The following is an 18,807-nucleotide window of genomic DNA, read 5'->3' on the forward strand; positions in this document are numbered from 1 at the left end:
GGCCTGATGAATATCTCCAGTATTTATTTTCTTTGTCTCAGATACAGTCTCTACAGAGTTTTGTTTCTGTTTTATTGTTTTAGAGGTTCGAGTTTAGAAGCAGTTAGGAGTCGGTTTGAATCAGGCTGCGTGTTGGATGCAGAACTCGGTTCCTGCCTCCTGTGTGGGTTTTTTTATTGTTGCTTTTTTCTGAGTTCTATTCTCTCTGGGTTCTCTCTCAATCCCCTTTTTTCTGTTTTAAATCAGTTTCACAGGGACTAGAAGCGGACGATTTGCAGTCTGGAAACTGAAAATAAATAGATCAGGATCTGCCAGAGTCACCCAATTTATTGCAACTGATTATCAGTGGATTTTGAACATGGAAGGAAAAAGCACCGTTCACAGTGGAGAGACACTGTACACGTGTTCCGTGTGTGGACGAGGCTTCAGCCGATCATCTGGTCTGGCAAAACATGAATGCAGCCACTCCATGGAAAAACTGCAGAAATGTGTGGACTGTGGGAAGGAATTCAATTCCCCATCCCAGCTGGAAACTCATCGGCGCAGTCACACTGGGGAGAGACCGTTCACCTGCTCTGAGTGTGGGAAGGGATTCGCTCTGTCATCCCACCTACTTACTCATCAACGTGTTCACACTGGGGAGAGACCTTTTAAATGCTCAGACTGTTGGAAGTGCTTCAAAAGTTCTGGTGAACTGTTGTCCCATCAACGTGTTCACACTGATGAGAGACCATTCAGGTGCCCTTACTGTGGGACTGGGTTCAGGCATTCACATCACCTCACTGTACACCAGCGCACCCACACTGGGGAGAGGCCATTCACCTGCTCTGAGTGTGGAAAAGGATTCACTCGGTCATCCCATCTACTGACACACCAGCACACGCACACTGGGGAGAGGCCATTCACCTGCTCCGAGTGTGGAAAGGGATTCACTCGGCCATCCCATCTACTGACACACCAGCGTATTCACACTGGGGAGAGACCTTTTAAATGCTCTGACTGTGGGAAGTGCTATAAAAGTTCTGGTGAACTGATGTCCCATCAACGTGTTCACACTGATGAGAGACCGTTCAGGTGCTCTCACTGTGAGGCTGGGTTCAGGCAATCATATGACCTCATTCTACACCAGCGCACCCACACTGGGGAAAGGCCATTCACCTGCTCCGAGTGTGGAAAGGGATTCACTCGGTCATCCCGCCTGCTGCAACACCAGAGAGTTCACACTGGGGAGAGGCCGTTCACCTGCTCCAAGTGTGGAAAAGGATTCACTAATTCATCCACCCTGCTGACACACCAGCGCACTCACACTGGGGAGAGACCTTTTAAATGCTCTGACTGTGGGAAGTGCTATAAAAGTTCTGGTGAACTGATTTCCCATCAACGTGTTCACACTGATGAGAGACCGTTCAGGTGCTCTCACTGTGGGACTGGGTTCAGGCGATCATATGACCTCATTCTACACCAGCACACCCACACTGGGGAGAGACCATTCACCTGCTCCGAGTGTGGAAAGGGATTCACTCGGTCATCCCACCTGCTGCAACACCAGCGAGTTCACACTGGGGAGAGGCCGTTCACCTGCTCTGAGTGTGGGAAGGGATTCACTCAGTCATCCTACCTGCTTAAACACCAAAGAATTCACTAGTAACCACAGTGATTGGAATCTACTGTTATCCTATCCAGGACTCTAATATGTTAATTGGGTTTGTTTTTGTTGATGTTAATGAACTCCAGTCAGTTATGTGGTTTAATATTCTGAATAAAAGTCAAATAAATTAGCTATGTGTTCAGTACTGTGAATCTTTTTAACATCATCAGCACAACTGAATTCCTTCTGAGTTGCTCTCCCTTTGTCCCTCTTCCAGCTTACTTCCCCGCAAGTGCTCATTGGGAATAAAACTCACAATCTTCTTTGTCACTGAGTTTGAGACAATCCAATCAGCTGCCTCTACTGCTTCCCTCCTTCCCCTAACCCACTGGAACAAACCTCCTCTAACGCTGCCCTTTATCTGAGCTCTGAACTCTCATCTCTCTGCAGTTTCTCTCCCGCCTCCCCTCATGTCCTCTTAGAGCTCATCTTGTCCATGAGACCCACCACCTGATCCCTCAATCCTATTCCCACTGAGCTACCGACAACATGACTTCTTCTTGTGAGCTGATATCGTCAATAGCTCCCTCTCCTCCAAATCCAATATCGTCACCCACTTCTCTATAAAATATCCTTGACACATGCCCTGTAAACTACCATCCCATCTCCCCATCCTCTCTAAAGTCCTTGAATGTTTTACCTTCGACATATTGTGAATTGTTTTACCTTTCTCACAGTGTATGGAAAAGTTTATTTTGCTTGTTCAGGATCTGTGGAATCTTGTGCCTTTATTCACTAAAGTGTTTTAAATATCGACCTTTATTTATTTTGTACAAACTCACCCAAATCTGAAAGCAGTTTAGTGGGAATTGGGTGAAGAGAACAGAAGGTGGGTTCCCTGGACAAGATGAGCTGCCAAGAGGAGATGGAATGTTGCAATCCCAGCTGATGTTACTATTGGACAGGAGGGTCCAAGAATAAAACCCTGGCTCAAGTGACCATAATTTTTACCATTTTGTTTTAGAATTGTGGATGAACAGAGTCACTGAATGGCCAATTTATTTTTAGCAAAAATATTTCTTAAACATGAAAAGGTTGACAACACAAGATTCCTTCATTCCACCCTCCTCCTGCTGCAGTGAACACACAGACACAGTGAGGGCGCTCCCTCTTGTGGTGCTGTGAGGTAATTGGTCTCTACCTGGGAGATCACTGATTTTCTCAGACGATGAAAGGATCTTATTGAAGAATTGTGCTGCTGTATTTTTCTTGTTGCCATTATTTTTTATTGTAATATGCTTTAATGCAGATGAACCTATTCACAGACTCGATAACAATCTCAGAAACAGCAACAAGCAAACTTGCAGGCACACACATTTACAGACACAGGGAAACTCACAAATACATATGCAGATACACACTATCTCAGACAAACAGCTACAGGCAAACTGGCAGACACACACAAACACGTTCACAGATGCATGCAGACAAACAGAGACACACAGACATACACACTATCACACACACAAACACAGAGACAGACTGAGACCATGAAGAGTTGGTGTCAATCTCACCCTAATCCACCTGCTTAAATAATAACACCTGCACTAAAATAATAACAGAAGCAAATCTGAAGCTTGGTGTGTGGGTTTTATTGTAAAATGAGCTAAATTATAAATATATCTCCATAGCTTCGGGTTGGAGTGGAATTAATGATGTATCTGCTGTCTGCGATCACCTTCAACAAATATTAAATTGTAGGGATTATAAAGTTTGAACAGTAATATCTATTGCTGTAAAGTATCTGGGAATTGAATGGATGTGATAAAGGCTGGAATACAGACTGGGGAATGAGGATGAAACTTCCATGCAGAGTGAATGTTTCTTGTTGTAGGGAGGGATGGATGGAGGGAGAGAGGGATGGTAAATGGGGATGAATGTGAGAAGCTGAAGAATGCAAGAAACTACAAAAGATCATGAATGTAGCCCAATCCATCATGCAAACCAGCCTCCAATCCATTGACTCTGTCTACACTTACCACTGCCTCGGCAAAGCAGCCAGCATAATTAAGGACCCCACGTACCCCGGACCTTCTTTCTTCCACCTTTTTCCATCGGGGAAAAGACACAAAAGTCTGAGGTCATGTACCAACCGACTCAAGAACAGCTTCTATCCTGCTACCATCAGACTTTTGAATGGACTTACCTCGCAGCAAGTTGATCTTTCTCTGCACCCTAGCTACACCTTATACACCTATGACTGTGTGGCCAAATTCCCCTCCAATTCGATTTTCAAGTTTGCTGACGACACCACCGTAGTGGGTCGGATCTCAAACAATTACAAGACAGAGTACAAGAATGAGACAGATAATCTGGTGAACTGGTGCAGCAACAATAATCTCTCCCTCAATGTCAACAAAATGAAGGAGATTGTCATCGACTTCAGGAAGCGTAAAGGAGAACATACCCATGTCTACATCAATGGGGATGAACTAGAAAGAGTCGAGAGCTTCAAGGTTTTAGGTGTCCAGATCACCAACAACCTGTCCTGGTCCCCCATGCTGACTATAGTTAAGAAAGCCCACCAACGCCTTTACTTTCTCAGAAGACGAAGGAAATTTGGCATGTCAACTACAACACTCACCAACTTTTACAAATGCACCATAGAAAGCATTCTTTCCGGTTGTATTTCAGCTTGGTATGGCTCCTGCTCTGCCCAAGATTGCAAGAAACTACTGGATAAAAGCAAATTACTGTGGATGCTGGAATCTGAAACCAAAAGAGAAAATGCTGGAAAATCTCAGCGGGTCTGGCAGCATCTGTAAGGAGCAAAAAGAGCTGATGTTTCGAGTCCAGATGACCCTTTGTCAAAGCTAAAAGGCATAGAAAGTGGGAGATATTTATACTGCAGGGTGAGGGAGTGAAAGATGAGTCATAGCCACAGAAACCAGGGAAACCAGCTAATAGCTGCCCATAGAGAGAATAAAGGATGTGAGTGGCCAAACGGCAGAGAAGCTAAAATGAAGATTTTGGGGGTTGGATTTGGGGGGGGGGGGGGGGGGGGGGCGCGGCGGCGGGGGGGGGGGGGGGGGTGGGGGGGCGGCGGGGGGGGGGGGGGCGGCGGGGGGGCGGCGGCGGGGGGGGGGGCGGCGGCGGGGGGGGGGGGGGCTCTTCATTCCAGGGATCATTCTTGTTAACTCCTCTGGACCCTTTCTAAGGCCAGCACATCCTTCCTTAGATATGGGGCCCAAAACTGCTCACAATACTCCAATTGGGGGCTGACCAGAGCCTTGTACAGCCTCAGAAGTACATCCCTGCTCTTGTATTCTATTTAAATGCTGAGATTGTGACAGGAGCATTAAAAACCCATATTTACTGATGCTTCACCAGTGCATTCACATGGTTCCACTCCACTCATCTGTTCTCAGTCCAGGAAGAGGTTCAGGTGATTGTCATCCTGATGCAAAACTAGTGAGTTCACTTCGAGGAGAGGTCATTCACCTGCTTCATGTGTGGGAAGCAATTCACTAATTCATTCACCTTGTTAACACACCAGTGGGTCCACGCTGATGGAATATCTTTTAAATGTATGGATAATACAAAGTGTTTTAAAATCTGTGGAGTTGATTTGCCATCAGCATGTTCACTCTGACAGGAACCCATCCAGAAGCTCTCACTGTGGGACTGGGTTCAGGTGATCATGTGAACTCAGTGTCCACCAGCGTATTGACTCTGAGGAGAACCACTCACCTGCTCCATGCGTGGGGAGAGATTCACTCAGTTGTCCCACTTCAAAACACATCAACTTGTTCACACTGATAAGGAACCTTTCAAAGTCCTGTTTGTGAGAAGAGAGTTGAATGCAAAATATATCTGTTGATACACAAACACATTCACACGGGTGACAGGCTGCTCGGGAACCCTCACAACATTGAACAAGCATTGAGATGAGCACCTGAAATGCCATAGCATACAATACTATGATTTGATTTGATTTATTATTGTCACATGTATTAGTATACACTGAAAAGTATTATTTCTTCCACACTACACAGACAAAGCATACCATTCATAGAGAAGAAAAGGAGAGAGTGCAGAATGTAGTGTTACAGTCATAGCTAGGGTATAGAGAAATAATCCCTGATCCCCTTTTTCCTAAAGAACCTATCTATCTCTGTCTTAAAGACACTCAATAACCTGGCCTCCACGGGCGCAGTTGACGCCTTCTGCGCCCGTTGGGCACCGCAGGGGTTGGGGTGCATTATTGACCCTAATAATCACATTATGATTTGATGTTTTTAAGTTTCCTTTGTACTTTGATTTTTGTTCGGGCTGTTTCCCCCTCCTTTTGGGGAGCTGCCCCTTTTACTTTGTCCTGATTTAACTTGAGTTTGTTTATTTGGTTTGACCTTAAAAGAGGCCAACATCTGTGAGTAAAACACTTTATTTTCTCCCTCTTTCCACTTCTTTTCTCATTCTGGGGAAAATTGGGGACTTGCAGCAACTGAAGGGAAAGGAAGTGAATCCAGGGAGGCTGCAGACTCTGGCAAGGCTGGCCCAGGTCTCTCTCTCTCTTAAAGATATTGACATTCTTTAACTCCCTCAGTTTGACACATTTATTTGTCTGGCTAAAACGGTGACCTCTTTCCGAATGTTCACAATTGAAGGCTGGTTCCCCCAGGAGATGGTTGACATTTAAGTGGACAATATAGTAAGGTATGACAGATATGGGTATTTTTGGTGTAATTTGGTGTAAATTTATGATTCTTTGTGGGACAGTAATTTTATATAGGACAGAGTTATGTCTAGTTTTGCTATTAGATGCATATTAGATATATTATTTATGGTTCTGTGATAAATTTCATTTATTGTTATTTCAAGTTTGTAATATAGCACTGTCGTGACATACCTTTCCAGTCATTGATCCATTACAGCACAGAATATGTCAGTTCGAATCTGTACTGACTCTCTGTAGAGCAATCCAGTCAGTCCCATTCTCCCTCTGTACCCCTGTATCTCACAAGATTATTTCCTCCAATTGTCCAGCCAGTTCAGTTTGAAATCTTGGATCATCTCTAATTCCACCTTTCTCATAAGCAGCGAGTTTGTGTTTGTGAACACTCAGCACCTCAATGAAGTTCTTCATGACCTGGTCGTGAATCCTTTTTGATCTGATTTGATTTATTATTGTCACATGTCTTAGTATACGGTGAGAAGTATTGCTTCTTGCGCACTATACAGACAAAGCATACCGTTCATAGAGAAGGAAAGGAGAGAGTGCAGAGTGTAGTGTTACAGTCATAGCTAGGGTTTAGAGAAAGATCAACCTAATGCAAGGTTGGTCCATTCAAAAGTCTGATGACAGCAGGGAAGAAGCTGTTCTTGAATCATTTGGTACGTGACCTCAGACTTTTGTATCTTTTTCCTGACGGAAGGTGGAAGAGGGAATGTCCGGGATGCGTGAGGTCCTTAATTACGCTGACTGCTTTGCTGAGGTGGCGGGAAGTGTAGACAGAGTTAATGGATGGGAGACTGGGTTGCGTAATGGATTGGGCTACATTCACAACCTCTCTGATCAAGTCCTCTCTGACAATCTCTGATCAAGTAATACAGCAGTGTTTATTAAACATATGTTTTCCTCCAGAATCTGTACCTCTGTGTTTGTATTGAGTCTAGCAGTCTGCAACAAGGTTTTCAGGTCTCCAGGTCAAGAAGCAGTGAGCATGGGTCTGTCAGTCAGCATGAATCAGCATCTTCAGGAGAATTGGGAGGGTGTATATCAGGTACGGCAGAGTGAGAGTAGAGGGAATGTGTGTGATTGAGATTTGCAGCTTTTGGTAAACAAGAGAGGAAACAATATTTAACTGAAAGTGGAATTGTGTATTCTGAATTTCTCTCCTGTATTGACAGGGATGACTTTTGTAAATTCCTTTTACAGGTTTTGAGAAGGAGAAGATTTGCAGACAGAAATCTCAAAACCAAATGTCACGTCAAGACCTGACACATTCACTCAATTCAAAGGGACCTGAATATCATCGGTCTTTCAGTCTAGAATTGAGTTTAAGTATGTACAGATGGAGGAGGTTGATTGGATCATTATATGAGTGTGTATGAAGAAAGCGTGTATAAAGAAATGGTGTTCTGTCTGCTTCAGAAGGTTCTAAACAGCAGTGTGACTGGAAAAGCATCGAGACACACATATCCGATTGAGAGTGTTCCAGTGACCTGACTGCGGAAAGAGCTTTAACCAGTTACACAGCCTGAAAAAACATCACACCATTCACAGTGAGGAGAAACCGGACACGTGTTGTGTGTGTGTGGACGAGGCTTCAGTTGATCATCAATCTTGTAGATTCACAAGGACAGCAACACCATGGAGAAACCGTGGAAATCTTGGATAACTGAATGAATCCTTGCCCACATTCAGCGCAGGTGAATGGTCTCTCCCTGGTGTGAACTCACTGGTGTGTCCACAGGGTAGATGAATCCTTGAACCCCTCCTCACACTCAGCGCAGGTGAATGGCCTCACCCCACTATGAACTCGCTTGTGTGTCTGCAGGTGTGATGACTGAGTGAATCTCTTCCCACACTCAAAGCAGGTAAAAGGTCTTTTCCCAGTGTGGATGTGTCGGTGAATTTCCAGTTGAGATGGGGCTTTGAATCCCTTCCCACAATTCCAACATTCTGTAATCCTTCAGTTTTTCCTCATGCCATTCAGAATGAATTTTATTAACTCTTTTAGAGGGATATCAACAACTTCCTCATTTTGGATCTTTATTTTATGAATACATTGAATCTTCTGCACAATTTACAAACCACTTCATTTTGAGGTTTTAAATGATCAACTGTGAACAGTTGATTTGATTGAACTCCTGCTGTTATATCCTATATTATCTCAGCACTGACAAGCACATTTAATTCAATGTTTAGTGTTAACAACCCTTCAAAGTCACTATGAGGCCTTAAGTCCTTTGTCTATTACTGGGGTGGATACATCAGCATTTTTATTTGAATCAATTCTTTAACTGGAATACAAATCGTTGAGGAGTTTTTACTCATGGATAACTTCTGAACAATGGTACACTGTTCCTGGTTGTGGTTTATCAGGCTGATTCCTGGGATGGCAGGTCTGTCATATGAGGAGAGATTAAGTCGGTTAGGATGATATTCATTGGGGTTTAGAAAAGTGAGAGCGGATCTCATAGAAACGTATAAAATTCTAACAGGATTAGACAGGGTAGATTCAGAAAGAATGTTCCCGATGGTGGGGGAGTCCAGAACTGGACTAAGGTGAAGAGAAACATCTTCACCCAGAGGGTGGTGAATCTGTGGAATTCATTACCATAGAAAGTGGTTGAGGCCAAAACATTGCGTGATTTCAAGAAGAAATTAGATATAGCTCTTGGGGCTAAAGGGAGCAAGGGATATGGGGGGGGAAGGCGGGATCAGGATATTGAAATTGATGATCAGCTATGATCAAAATGAATAGTGGAGCAGGCTTGAAGGGCTGAATGGCCTACTCCTGTTTCTATTTTCTATGTTTCTAAACACTATACTGTGAACTATGTCATTTCCCAGGATAAAATCTACATGACTAATGGGTAACTTGGAAACAACACGAACAATAACAGATTCCTTTACCAAAGAGTCAGTGCAGATTTGATGGGCCGAAAGGCCTCCTTCTGCACCGTAGGGATTCGATGGTTCAACTCATAATTTCAATTCACTCCAAACAATGGGACAGACACACCTCCCATCAACATCCTGTATGAATAAACATGTTTCAGTCCTGGATACGGTTAGCAGCAGCAATAACAACAGAATCCAACTCATGCAATCACTTGGGAACTCGCCTGTGTCTCAGCAGGAGGGAGGAACAAGTAAATCTCTGCCCACAAACAGAGCAGGTGAATGGCCTCTCCCTGGTGTGAACGCGCTGGTGCTCCTGCAGGATAGATAATCTGCTGAATCCCTTCCCGCATGCAGAGCAGGTGAACGGTCTCTCTCCAGTGTGAATTCGCTGGTTGGATGACTGTGTGAATCTCTTCCCACACTCAAAGCAGGTGAATGACTTCTCTCCAGTGTGAACTCGCTGGTGTATTAGCAGGTTGGATGACTGAGTGAATCCCTTCCCACACTCAGAGCAAGTAAATGGTCTCTCCCTGGTGTGAACTCGATGGTGTGTCAGCAAGTTGGTTGACTGAGTGAATCCTTTCCCACACACAGAGCAGATGAATGGCCTCTCTCCAGTGTGAACACGCAGGTGTGACTGCAGTGTGGATGACTTGCTAAATCCCTGCCCACACGTGGAACAGGTGAATGGTCTCTCCCCAGTGTGAACCCGTTGATGAGTTTCCAGGTCAGACGGGCAACGGAATCCCTTCCCACAGTCCCCACATTTCCATATTTTCTCCATGGTGCCAGTATCCTTGTATCTCTCCGGGTTGGACAATCAGTTCAAGATTCATCTGCAGTTTCACCTCACTTTGAGTGGTGTGATATTTTTTCAAGCTGTGTAACTGGTTAAATCTCTTTCCACAGTCAGTTCAATGGAACGCTCTCACTCCGGTGTGTGCATGTGTCTCGGTGCTTTTCCAGTCACACTGATGTTTGAAATCTTTTCCCACAGACAGAACAGAGAAACATTTCTCCATCCACATTCTAAGGTTGACAGTGTTCGTGTGCTGATAAATTGACCAACTGTGAAATATTAGTAAGAATTTTGATTTGAGTTTCCTGTCTGTAAAACTTCCACTTCAAATATTCTGCAAAAGAAGTTTACAAAACCACTGTCAGTATTGGAAAAAAAATCGAAACACACAATTCTAGTTTCTCTGGAACAATTTTTCCTCTCTTGTTCCCCCAAATCTGTAAATCCCCGTCCCACACACTCTTCCCTCCTCCCTGGGCTGAAATCCAAACCCATCTCACCATCTCTTTCCTCCACTCCCAGTTTTCTCCCTCCCTCTCCTCTGTCTGGGTTCAGTTCTCCAGCTCCTGTCTGCAGACTGACAATAAAACCAATGGGTCTTACTGGGGGTGTTGGGACCTCCAGCGGGTGTTTGTGAATCCTCCCCGCCCACCTCCCAGGGTTTCCTTCCTTCCCAGAGATCAGAGTCCTCATTGATTTGAGGCCAAAGTGTAACCTCTTATTTATTGTCCCCCTCCCCCATCCTCTGATGTGAACCATCCTCCAGTGGCTGAGCCAGGATGGGGCCGTTAACCTGGGCCTGTTCCCGGGAGGGAGAAGCCCCGCAGCTGCAAACCAGGGAGCTGACAATGATTCTGAAGGGTTTGCGGATCCACAAAGTGTTTCCAAATCCTCCCAGCCACCGCCTAACGCTGACTCCGCTTCTCCGGGACAAACAAGCGCCAAGGACAGCAATGACAGTGCGCATGCTCCACATCACAATGCCCGGGGAATGATTGACGGCAGCTCCGGACCAATAGGAAGAGGGGGCGGGGCTGGAGGACCGTTCGGGAGCGGCTGGTCCTCCAACCAATCAGTGTGAATGAGGGGCGGGGCTGGAGCACCGGGTGAAGCGCTGGAGCCGGCGGTTGGAGATTGGGGAGGATCCGCAAACCCTTCAGAATCATTGTCAGCTCCCTGGTTTGCAGCTGCGGGGCTTCTCCCTCCCTCCCTCCCTCCCGGGAACAGGCCCAGGTTAACGGCCCCACCCTGGTTTGGGAGCTGGAGCATGCGCAGTGCCTGCGGCAGACGGTAAGGAGCTCGAGCGAGCGGGTTTTAAATGGGGATTTTTATAGAGTCAGAGATTTACAGCCTGGAAACAGGCCCTTCGGCCCAACTTGTCCATGCTGCACTTTTTAAAACCCCTAAGCTAGTCCCATTTGCCCGTGTTTGGCCCATATCCCTCTGTACCCATCTTACCCATGTCACTGTCTCAATGCTTTTTAAAAGACAAAATTGTACCCGCCTCTACTACTACCTCTGGCAGCTTGTTCCAGACACTCTCCACCCTCTGTGTGAACAAACTGCCCCTCTGGACACTTCTGTATCTCTCCCCTCTCACCTTAAACCTATGCCCTCTAGTTTTAGACTCCCCTACCTTTGGGAAAAGATATTGACTATCTCGCTGATCTGTGCCCCTCATTATTTTATAGACCTCTATAAGGTCACCCCTCAGCCTCCTGCACTCCAGAGGAAAAAAGTCCCAGCCTCTCCTTATAACGCAAACCATCAAGTCCGGTAGCATCCCAGTCAATCTCTTCTGCACTCTTTCTAGTTTAATAATACCCTTTCTATAATAGGGTGACCAGAACTGCACACAGTATTCCAAGTGTGGCCTTATTGTTCTGACTTTGCCAACAGGGCTATTGAATTTATTGGATAGATCTTCCAGGCATACTGAGCTGAATGGTTTCCATCTGTGCTGTATCATTCTGTAAAACAATGAATATTCAGAATCAGGAAGAGACAGAACGAGAGGAACCAGTGACTGTGATTGAATCCAGCCAGAGTCAAGGGGAGAGAGAGAGGAGATAAAGTAAAAGTTTCTAAATCTCTAGTCCCACAGGAGAATTTAACATAGCAGATCATCAATTTGCAATTTGTGTTTTTTTAAAAAATTAATTTATCTCAATAGCTAACAATGTTATTTTATATTCATTGAGGTTAAAATAGTGCTGCAGAGAAGGAGGTGCTGGAAGTCTTAAAGTACATCAAGGTAGATAAATCCCCAGGACTTGATGGAGTGGGAGGCTCGGGAGAAAATTGCAGGTCCTCTGGTGCCAGCAGGTTAGGTTGGTGTGGAAGGACTGGTCAGTGCCTTGGGCTGTGGCTCAGAGAGAGTGGGGCCCCCTGCACTGAGATATCCTGCCCTGCACAGCCCTGGGGGAAATGTGTCAGTGCCTCCCAGGTAAGGATCCGCTTCACCACCTCCTGCCCACTTGGGCCTGGAGTTAGTGCTGCCTGTGGGGAGGCAGGCGCAGCTCAGTGCCCTGAGAGTGGGGGAGCTGGGGCCTGCCTTCCCTACCCTCCCCTCCCTCTATCCAGTGCCTCCTTGTCATTCACACCAAGTCCTGGTAGCATCCTCGTAAAACTTCTCTGCACACTTTCTAGTTTAATATTATCCTTCCTATAATAGGGTGACCAGAACTGTACACAGTATTCCAAATGTGGTCTTACCAATGTCTTGTACAACTTCAACAAATTGTGCCAACTTCTGCATTCAATGTTCTGACCGATGAAACCAAGCATGCCAAATGCCTTCTTCACCACTCTGTCCATCTGTGACTCCACTTTCGAGGAGCTATGAACCTGTACCCCATGATCTTTGTTCTATAACTCTCCTGAACTGAGTAAGTCCTGCCCTGGTTCGATCTACCAAGATGCATCACCTCGCATTTATCCAAATTAAACTCCATCTGCCATTCGTCAGCCCACTGGTCCAATTGATCAAGATAACTCTCTTCACTGTCCATTATGCCACTAATCTTAGTGTCATCTGCAAACTTACTAACCACGCCGCCCATATTCTCATCCAAATCATGAATATAAATGACAAATAACAGTGGACCCAGCACTGATCCCTGAGGCACACCGCTGGTCACAGTCCTCCCGTTTGAAAAACAATTCACTACAACCCATCCTCTGGCTTCTGTCAAGAAGTCATGATGTGGAGATGCTGGCGTTGGACTGGGGTGAACACAATAAGAAGTCTCACAACACCAGGTTAAAGTCCAACAGGTTTATTTGGTAGCAAATACCATAAGCTTTCGGAGCACTGCTCCACGAAGGAGCAGTGCTCCGAAAGCTTATGGTATTGGCTACCAAATAAACCTGTTGGACTTTAACCTGGTGTTGTGAGACTTCTTATTCTGTCAAGAAGCCAATTTTGTATCCATTTAGACACCTCACCCTGGATCCCGTGAGATTTAACCTTGTGTAACAACCTACCATGTGGTACCTTGTCAAAGGCCTTGCTTAAAGTCTTTGTCGATAACATCAACTGCACTCCCCTCATCTACCTTCTTGGTTACCCCTTCAAAAAAACTCAGTCAAGTTTGTGAGACATGATTTTCCACTCAAAGCTATGCGGAACTGTCCCTAATCAGTCCTTGCGTCTCTAAATGCCTGTGGATCAAAATACCTTCCAACAATTTACCCACCACAGATGTGAGGCTCACTGGCCTGTAGTTCCCAGGCTTTTCCCTGCAGCCCTTTTTAAACAAAGGCACAACATTTGCCACACTCCAATCTTCAGGCACCTCACCCGTGACTATCGATGATTCAAATATCTCAGCAAGGGGAACTGCAATTTCCTCCCTAGCCTTGCACAATGTTCTGGGATACTCTTCTTCAGGTCCTGGGGATTTATCTACCTTGATGCACTTTAAGACTTCGAACACCTCCTTCTCTGTAATATGTACACTCCTCAAGACATCACTATTTCCCCAAGTTCCATGCTTTTCTCAACAGTAAATACTGATGAGAAATATTCATATAGGATCTCACCCATCTCTTGTGGATCCTCACATAGGTGACCTTGTTGATCCTGAAGAGGCCCTACTCTCTCCCTTGTTACTCTTTTGCCCTTTATGTATTTGTAGAAGCTCTTTGGATTCTCCTTTGCCTTATCTGCCAAAACAATCTTGTGTCCCCTTTTTGCCCTCCTGATTTATCGCTTAACTCTACTCCTACATCCCCTATACGCCAAGGGATTCACTTGATCCCAGCTCCCTATGCATGTCATGTGCCTCTTTCTTCTTCTTGACCAGGGCCTCAATAACCCGAGTCATCCAGGGTTCCTGACTTCTGCCAGCCTTGCCCTTCACTCTAAGAGGAATGTGTTTACAAAGACTGAGTGCGGATGCAGAGCCCGAAATAAAACTGGAAACATAAATGGAGTTGGTGGGTGGGTGGTGAGGCTTTATAAACACCCGGTGTTGGCCTCAATTAGCAAAGCAAATTCATTGGGCCTTCCGAAGGCTTCAGGACCTTGTTAATATCCGCCATCTTTATAGGAATCCACATACTGCAAAGCGCATGCGCATCCGCCATCTTTATTGAGGGTAATTTGGAACAACGCATGCACAGCCACTGTATTTCTTGGGGGTGAAACCAAATGAATAACCCACAGGGGACAAAAAAAATCAGATTGATTTAATAACAAACTGTGTGTAAAACTGGAATTTAGGGTTACAGCCAACAACAACTTCTATTGATAAAACACCATTAATATCAGGGTGGTTAACACTGCTGCCTCACAGCTCCAGGGTCCCAGGTTCGATTCCAGCCCTGGGTCACTGTCTGTGTGGAGTTTGCACGTTATCCCTGTGACTGTGGGTTTCCTCTGGATGCTCCAGTTGCCTCCCACTGTCCAAAGATGTGATGCTTGGGGGGATTGGCCATGCTATTTTGCCCCTTCGTGTACAAAGATGTACAGGTAAGGTGGATTAGTGGGGTTAAAAATGTGGGTTACAAGTGTAGATCAGGGGTAAAATATTCAGAGTTGGTGCAGACTTGATGGGCCAAATGCTTTCCTTCTGCACTGTAGGAATTCTTTGAGAAGTCATCCCTGTGCACTGAAGGTCTAGTCACTAATGGTGGAGTGATTAAAATAGGGAATGTGCAGGAAGCCAGAATTGGAGCAATGCTAGAGGCGATTCCAGAGATGGGGAAGAACAGGCCTTGGAGTGATTTGGAAAAATTAGTAGTTGGGATGCATGAAAAATATGCAACATTTCATTTAGATCTCATAGAATCTGACAGTGCAGAAGGGGGCCATTCAGCCCATCGAGTCTGCACTGACCACAATCCCGTCCACGCCCTATCCCCATTACCCCATGCATTTACCCTAGCTAGTCCCCCTGACACCAAGGGTAATTTAGCATAGCCAATCCACCTAACCTGCACCTGTTTGGACAGTGGGAGGAAACCAGAGCACTTGGAGAAAACCCATGCAGACACGGGGAGACTGTGCAAACAGACAGTGACCCAAGCTGGGAATCAAACTTGGGTCTGTGGTGCTGTGAGGCAGCAGTGCTAACCACTGCCACCGTGCTGCCCTCAACTCGGAGGAGGGAGAGTGAGTGGGACATAGATTTACTGTTTTGGGCAACAGGAACAGAAAAGTTGTTCCTTTTTGAAATTAGACTTGTCTGATCAGAATTTCAATCCTGGACTGACAGTAGTTTTGTAAACTCCTTTTGCAGGATATTTGAAGGGGAAGATTTACAGTCAGCAAAATGGAATCAAGTTTCACACCAAGATTTAACAGTCGCTCAATTCAGCAGCACCTGAACACCATCAGCCTTTGAATGTGGAGTGTGGGAAAAGATGACTGGACTCAGCGTGACTGGAAAAGCACCGAGACGCGCACACAACCAAATTAGTTTTCCAGTCAACAGCCTGTAAAAAGATCACACCATTCACAGCAATGTGAATCTGTGCATGTGTTGTGTGTGTGGACGAGGCTTCAACTAATCACTCAATATGGAGAGACATGATGATACTGACACCATAGAGAAACTGTGGATATGTGGGGACTGTGGGAAAGCATTCACTTGCCCATCCAAACTGGAAACTCATCGACGCACCCACACTGGGGAGAGACCCTTCAACTGCCCTGTGTTGGAAGGAATGTACTCCATCATCCTGCCGAACATTACACCAGCGAGTTCACACTGAGAGACCGTACACCTGCTGTGTGTGGGAAGGGATTCGTCCAGATGTGTAACCTACAACTACACCGGAGAGTTCATACCGGGGAGTGGCCATTCACCTGCTCAGTGTGTGGGAAGCGATTCATTAATTCATCCAACCGAGTGACACACCAGAGAGTTCACACTGAGGAGAGGCCGTTCAGCTGCATTAACTGTGGAAAGAGCTTCAGACATTGATCCAGCCTCAAAGCACATCAGCGACCTCACACTGGGGAGAGACCATTCACCTGCTCAGAGTGTGGGAAGGGATTCACTACCTCCTCCCACCTGGTGACACACCAGCGACTTCACGAGTGAGTGCAGGGAGTGGATTCTGCTGTAGCTGCTGCTGTTAATCACATCCAGGAGTGAGCCACATTCATTCTGACATCTGAGGTTTGTTTCTGCTGATGTTAACAACCCCTGTAACTGGGCTGGAGTTTAATATTCTGGATCTAGAGCTGATTGTGTTTTCAGGGTTGCCATTTCCCTTTAAGAACTGCTGTCTGTGATCATTCCCCATCAGTCAGGAACTCACATCACAGCTTCTTCACAGTGCAGAAAGAAAATTCACCAGTTCCCTCATTTGCATCAAGCAGGTCAAAGATCCCTGAGATCTTAATGACTGCCCCCAATAAAGATGGTGATGTGTGGATGGGCGATCACCATCTTTGTAAGGGGCAAATTGTCAGTGAATGGGAGGAGCTTGTTCCCCATTGTTCAGAATGAAGACAACTTGTCCATCAAACTGCATCAACTCTGAGTCCCAATGTCTGATTGAGGCAGTGCGTTGCCACAGAAGGTTAGAACTAAAGAAAAAATCGAAGATGTATTTGAGGTACTAAATTAGTATTTTGCATCTGTGTTCACTGTGTGGAAGGACAATGTAGGTACAGAAAGCAGGGACGGGTGTGTGATATAATTGAACAAATTGTCATTGGTGGTGTGGTAAATAGCGAGGAGGACAACCTTGGATTATATAGAACATAGTACAGTACAGGCCCTTCGGCCCTCGATGTTGTGCTGAGCTTTGTCCAAAACCAAAATCAAGCTATCTCACTCTGTCATCCTGGTGTGCTCCATGAGCCTATCCAATAACCGCTTGAAAGTTCCTAAAGTGTCCGACTCCACTAGCACAGCAGGTAGTCCATTCCACACCCCAACCACTCTCCTGAGTAAAGAATCAAACACCCTCCCCCCCCCCCCCCCCCCCCCACCACCCCGTTACCCAGACCGATCGTCCTCCTCCTCCACCCCCCCCCCCCCAACCAGAGAATGATCTGACCCTCCTCTCCCCCGCCCCCCCCCCCCCCCCCCACACCACTGATCTGAGTCAGAGAGCCGTTGGAAACACTGAACGCACTCTTCAGAAGCTGGAGCCCCGATTCAGACTTTTATTGAGCAGGTCCATTACGGCGCGGTTCCGGATTGGCAAACGCGGTGGTAAAGGGGGAAATGCTGAAAGTTGGGCGGGCAGTTCATTAATTCAATTTAAATCGCCATTGCACCTGTTTTGGGAGCAAAGCGGATCACCGCCATTCCCGGGTTTCAGTAAAGTGGCAATCTGCAAGGACGCAGGTGTAGATCGCACCCGAGGGACAGGGCACTGAGGAGGGACAGGGCACTGAGGAAGGCCGGTGCCCCAGTCAGGAGGAAGGAGGGGGGAGGGGGGGTGGGTGTCGGTGTTGGGGGCAGCAGCAGTGGGTGGGGGGACTTTACTCTTCCAACTCTCTTGGGCGCAAACTAAGTCCAGGGTGTCTTCACCCCCTCCCCACCCACCCACTGCAGATGGAAAACAGTCTAAATTTTCTCCCCCCCGCAAACCTCCCTTTCAGGCACCGACCTTCTGATGAGGGCATCAGCCCCACTCAGTCCCCTGATGTTGATATGAGGAGGCTGTGCAGTCTTCCCTCCCGTCGGTGGAAAAAAGTAAAGAAAGAAAGTGTCTCCGTGTCCTCTTTCCCCCTCTCCCTCCAGGGAGAGAGCACCCTCCAGCAGACGGCAGGCAGGCGATAGCTCACCTTCCTCCCCCTTCCTCCCTCCTTCTTGCAGGAAGCCAACAAATCGGCAGAAACGATAGAAAACGGGCGTCTCCAGCAAGCAAGCTCTAAAGTGTGTTACTCACAGATGTTGGCCTCTTTTTAGGTCAAACCAAATAAACAAACTCGGGTTAAATCAGGACAAAGTAAAAGGGGCAGCTCCCCAGAAGGAGGGGGAACAGCCCGAACAGAAATCAAAATACAAAGGAAACTTAAACATCAAATTAAAATGTGATTATTAGGGTCAATAACGCACCCCAACCCCTGCGGTGCCCAACGGGCGCGGAAGGTGTCAACCTCGCCCGTGGACACCGCATGCTCCCTCTCCAGGGACACCTGGCCGCGAACGTAGCCGCGGTAGAGGGGAAGACAGTCAGGATGGACGGCCCCCTCGATCGCCCGCTGCCTGGACCGGTAAATGGCGCGTTTCGCCAGGCCCAGGAGCAGGTTCACGAGGAGGTCGCCTACCCGACCCTCCCCTCCCCGCACCAGGTGTCTGTAGATCAGGAGCATGG

General features: G+C 46.5%; 2 protein-coding genes and 1 pseudogene across 2 annotated transcripts in view; 2 read left to right on the forward strand and 1 right to left on the reverse strand.

Annotated features, from left to right (window-relative positions):
* Nucleotides 1-1,645, forward strand: part of LOC144485666 (uncharacterized) — a 41,620-nt gene extending 39,975 nt beyond the window's left edge. Inside the window, exons 9-10 of the mRNA XM_078203764.1 lie at nucleotides 385-1,384; nucleotides 1,466-1,645. Of these exons, the coding sequence (XP_078059890.1) occupies nucleotides 385-1,384; nucleotides 1,466-1,645 (1,180 nt within the window). The remainder of the gene's footprint in view (nucleotides 1-384; nucleotides 1,385-1,465) is intronic.
* Nucleotides 1-18,807, forward strand: part of LOC144485677 (uncharacterized) — a 136,684-nt gene that overhangs the window by 18,773 nt on the left and 99,104 nt on the right. The window lies entirely within an intron of this gene.
* The window catches only part of LOC144485667 (uncharacterized), a 29,024-nt pseudogene continuing 19,643 nt past the window's right edge, over nucleotides 9,427-18,807 (reverse strand).

This window comes from Mustelus asterias, unplaced genomic scaffold (assembly GCF_964213995.1).
Source record: "Mustelus asterias unplaced genomic scaffold, sMusAst1.hap1.1 HAP1_SCAFFOLD_210, whole genome shotgun sequence".
NCBI lineage: Eukaryota > Metazoa > Chordata > Chondrichthyes > Carcharhiniformes > Triakidae > Mustelus > Mustelus asterias.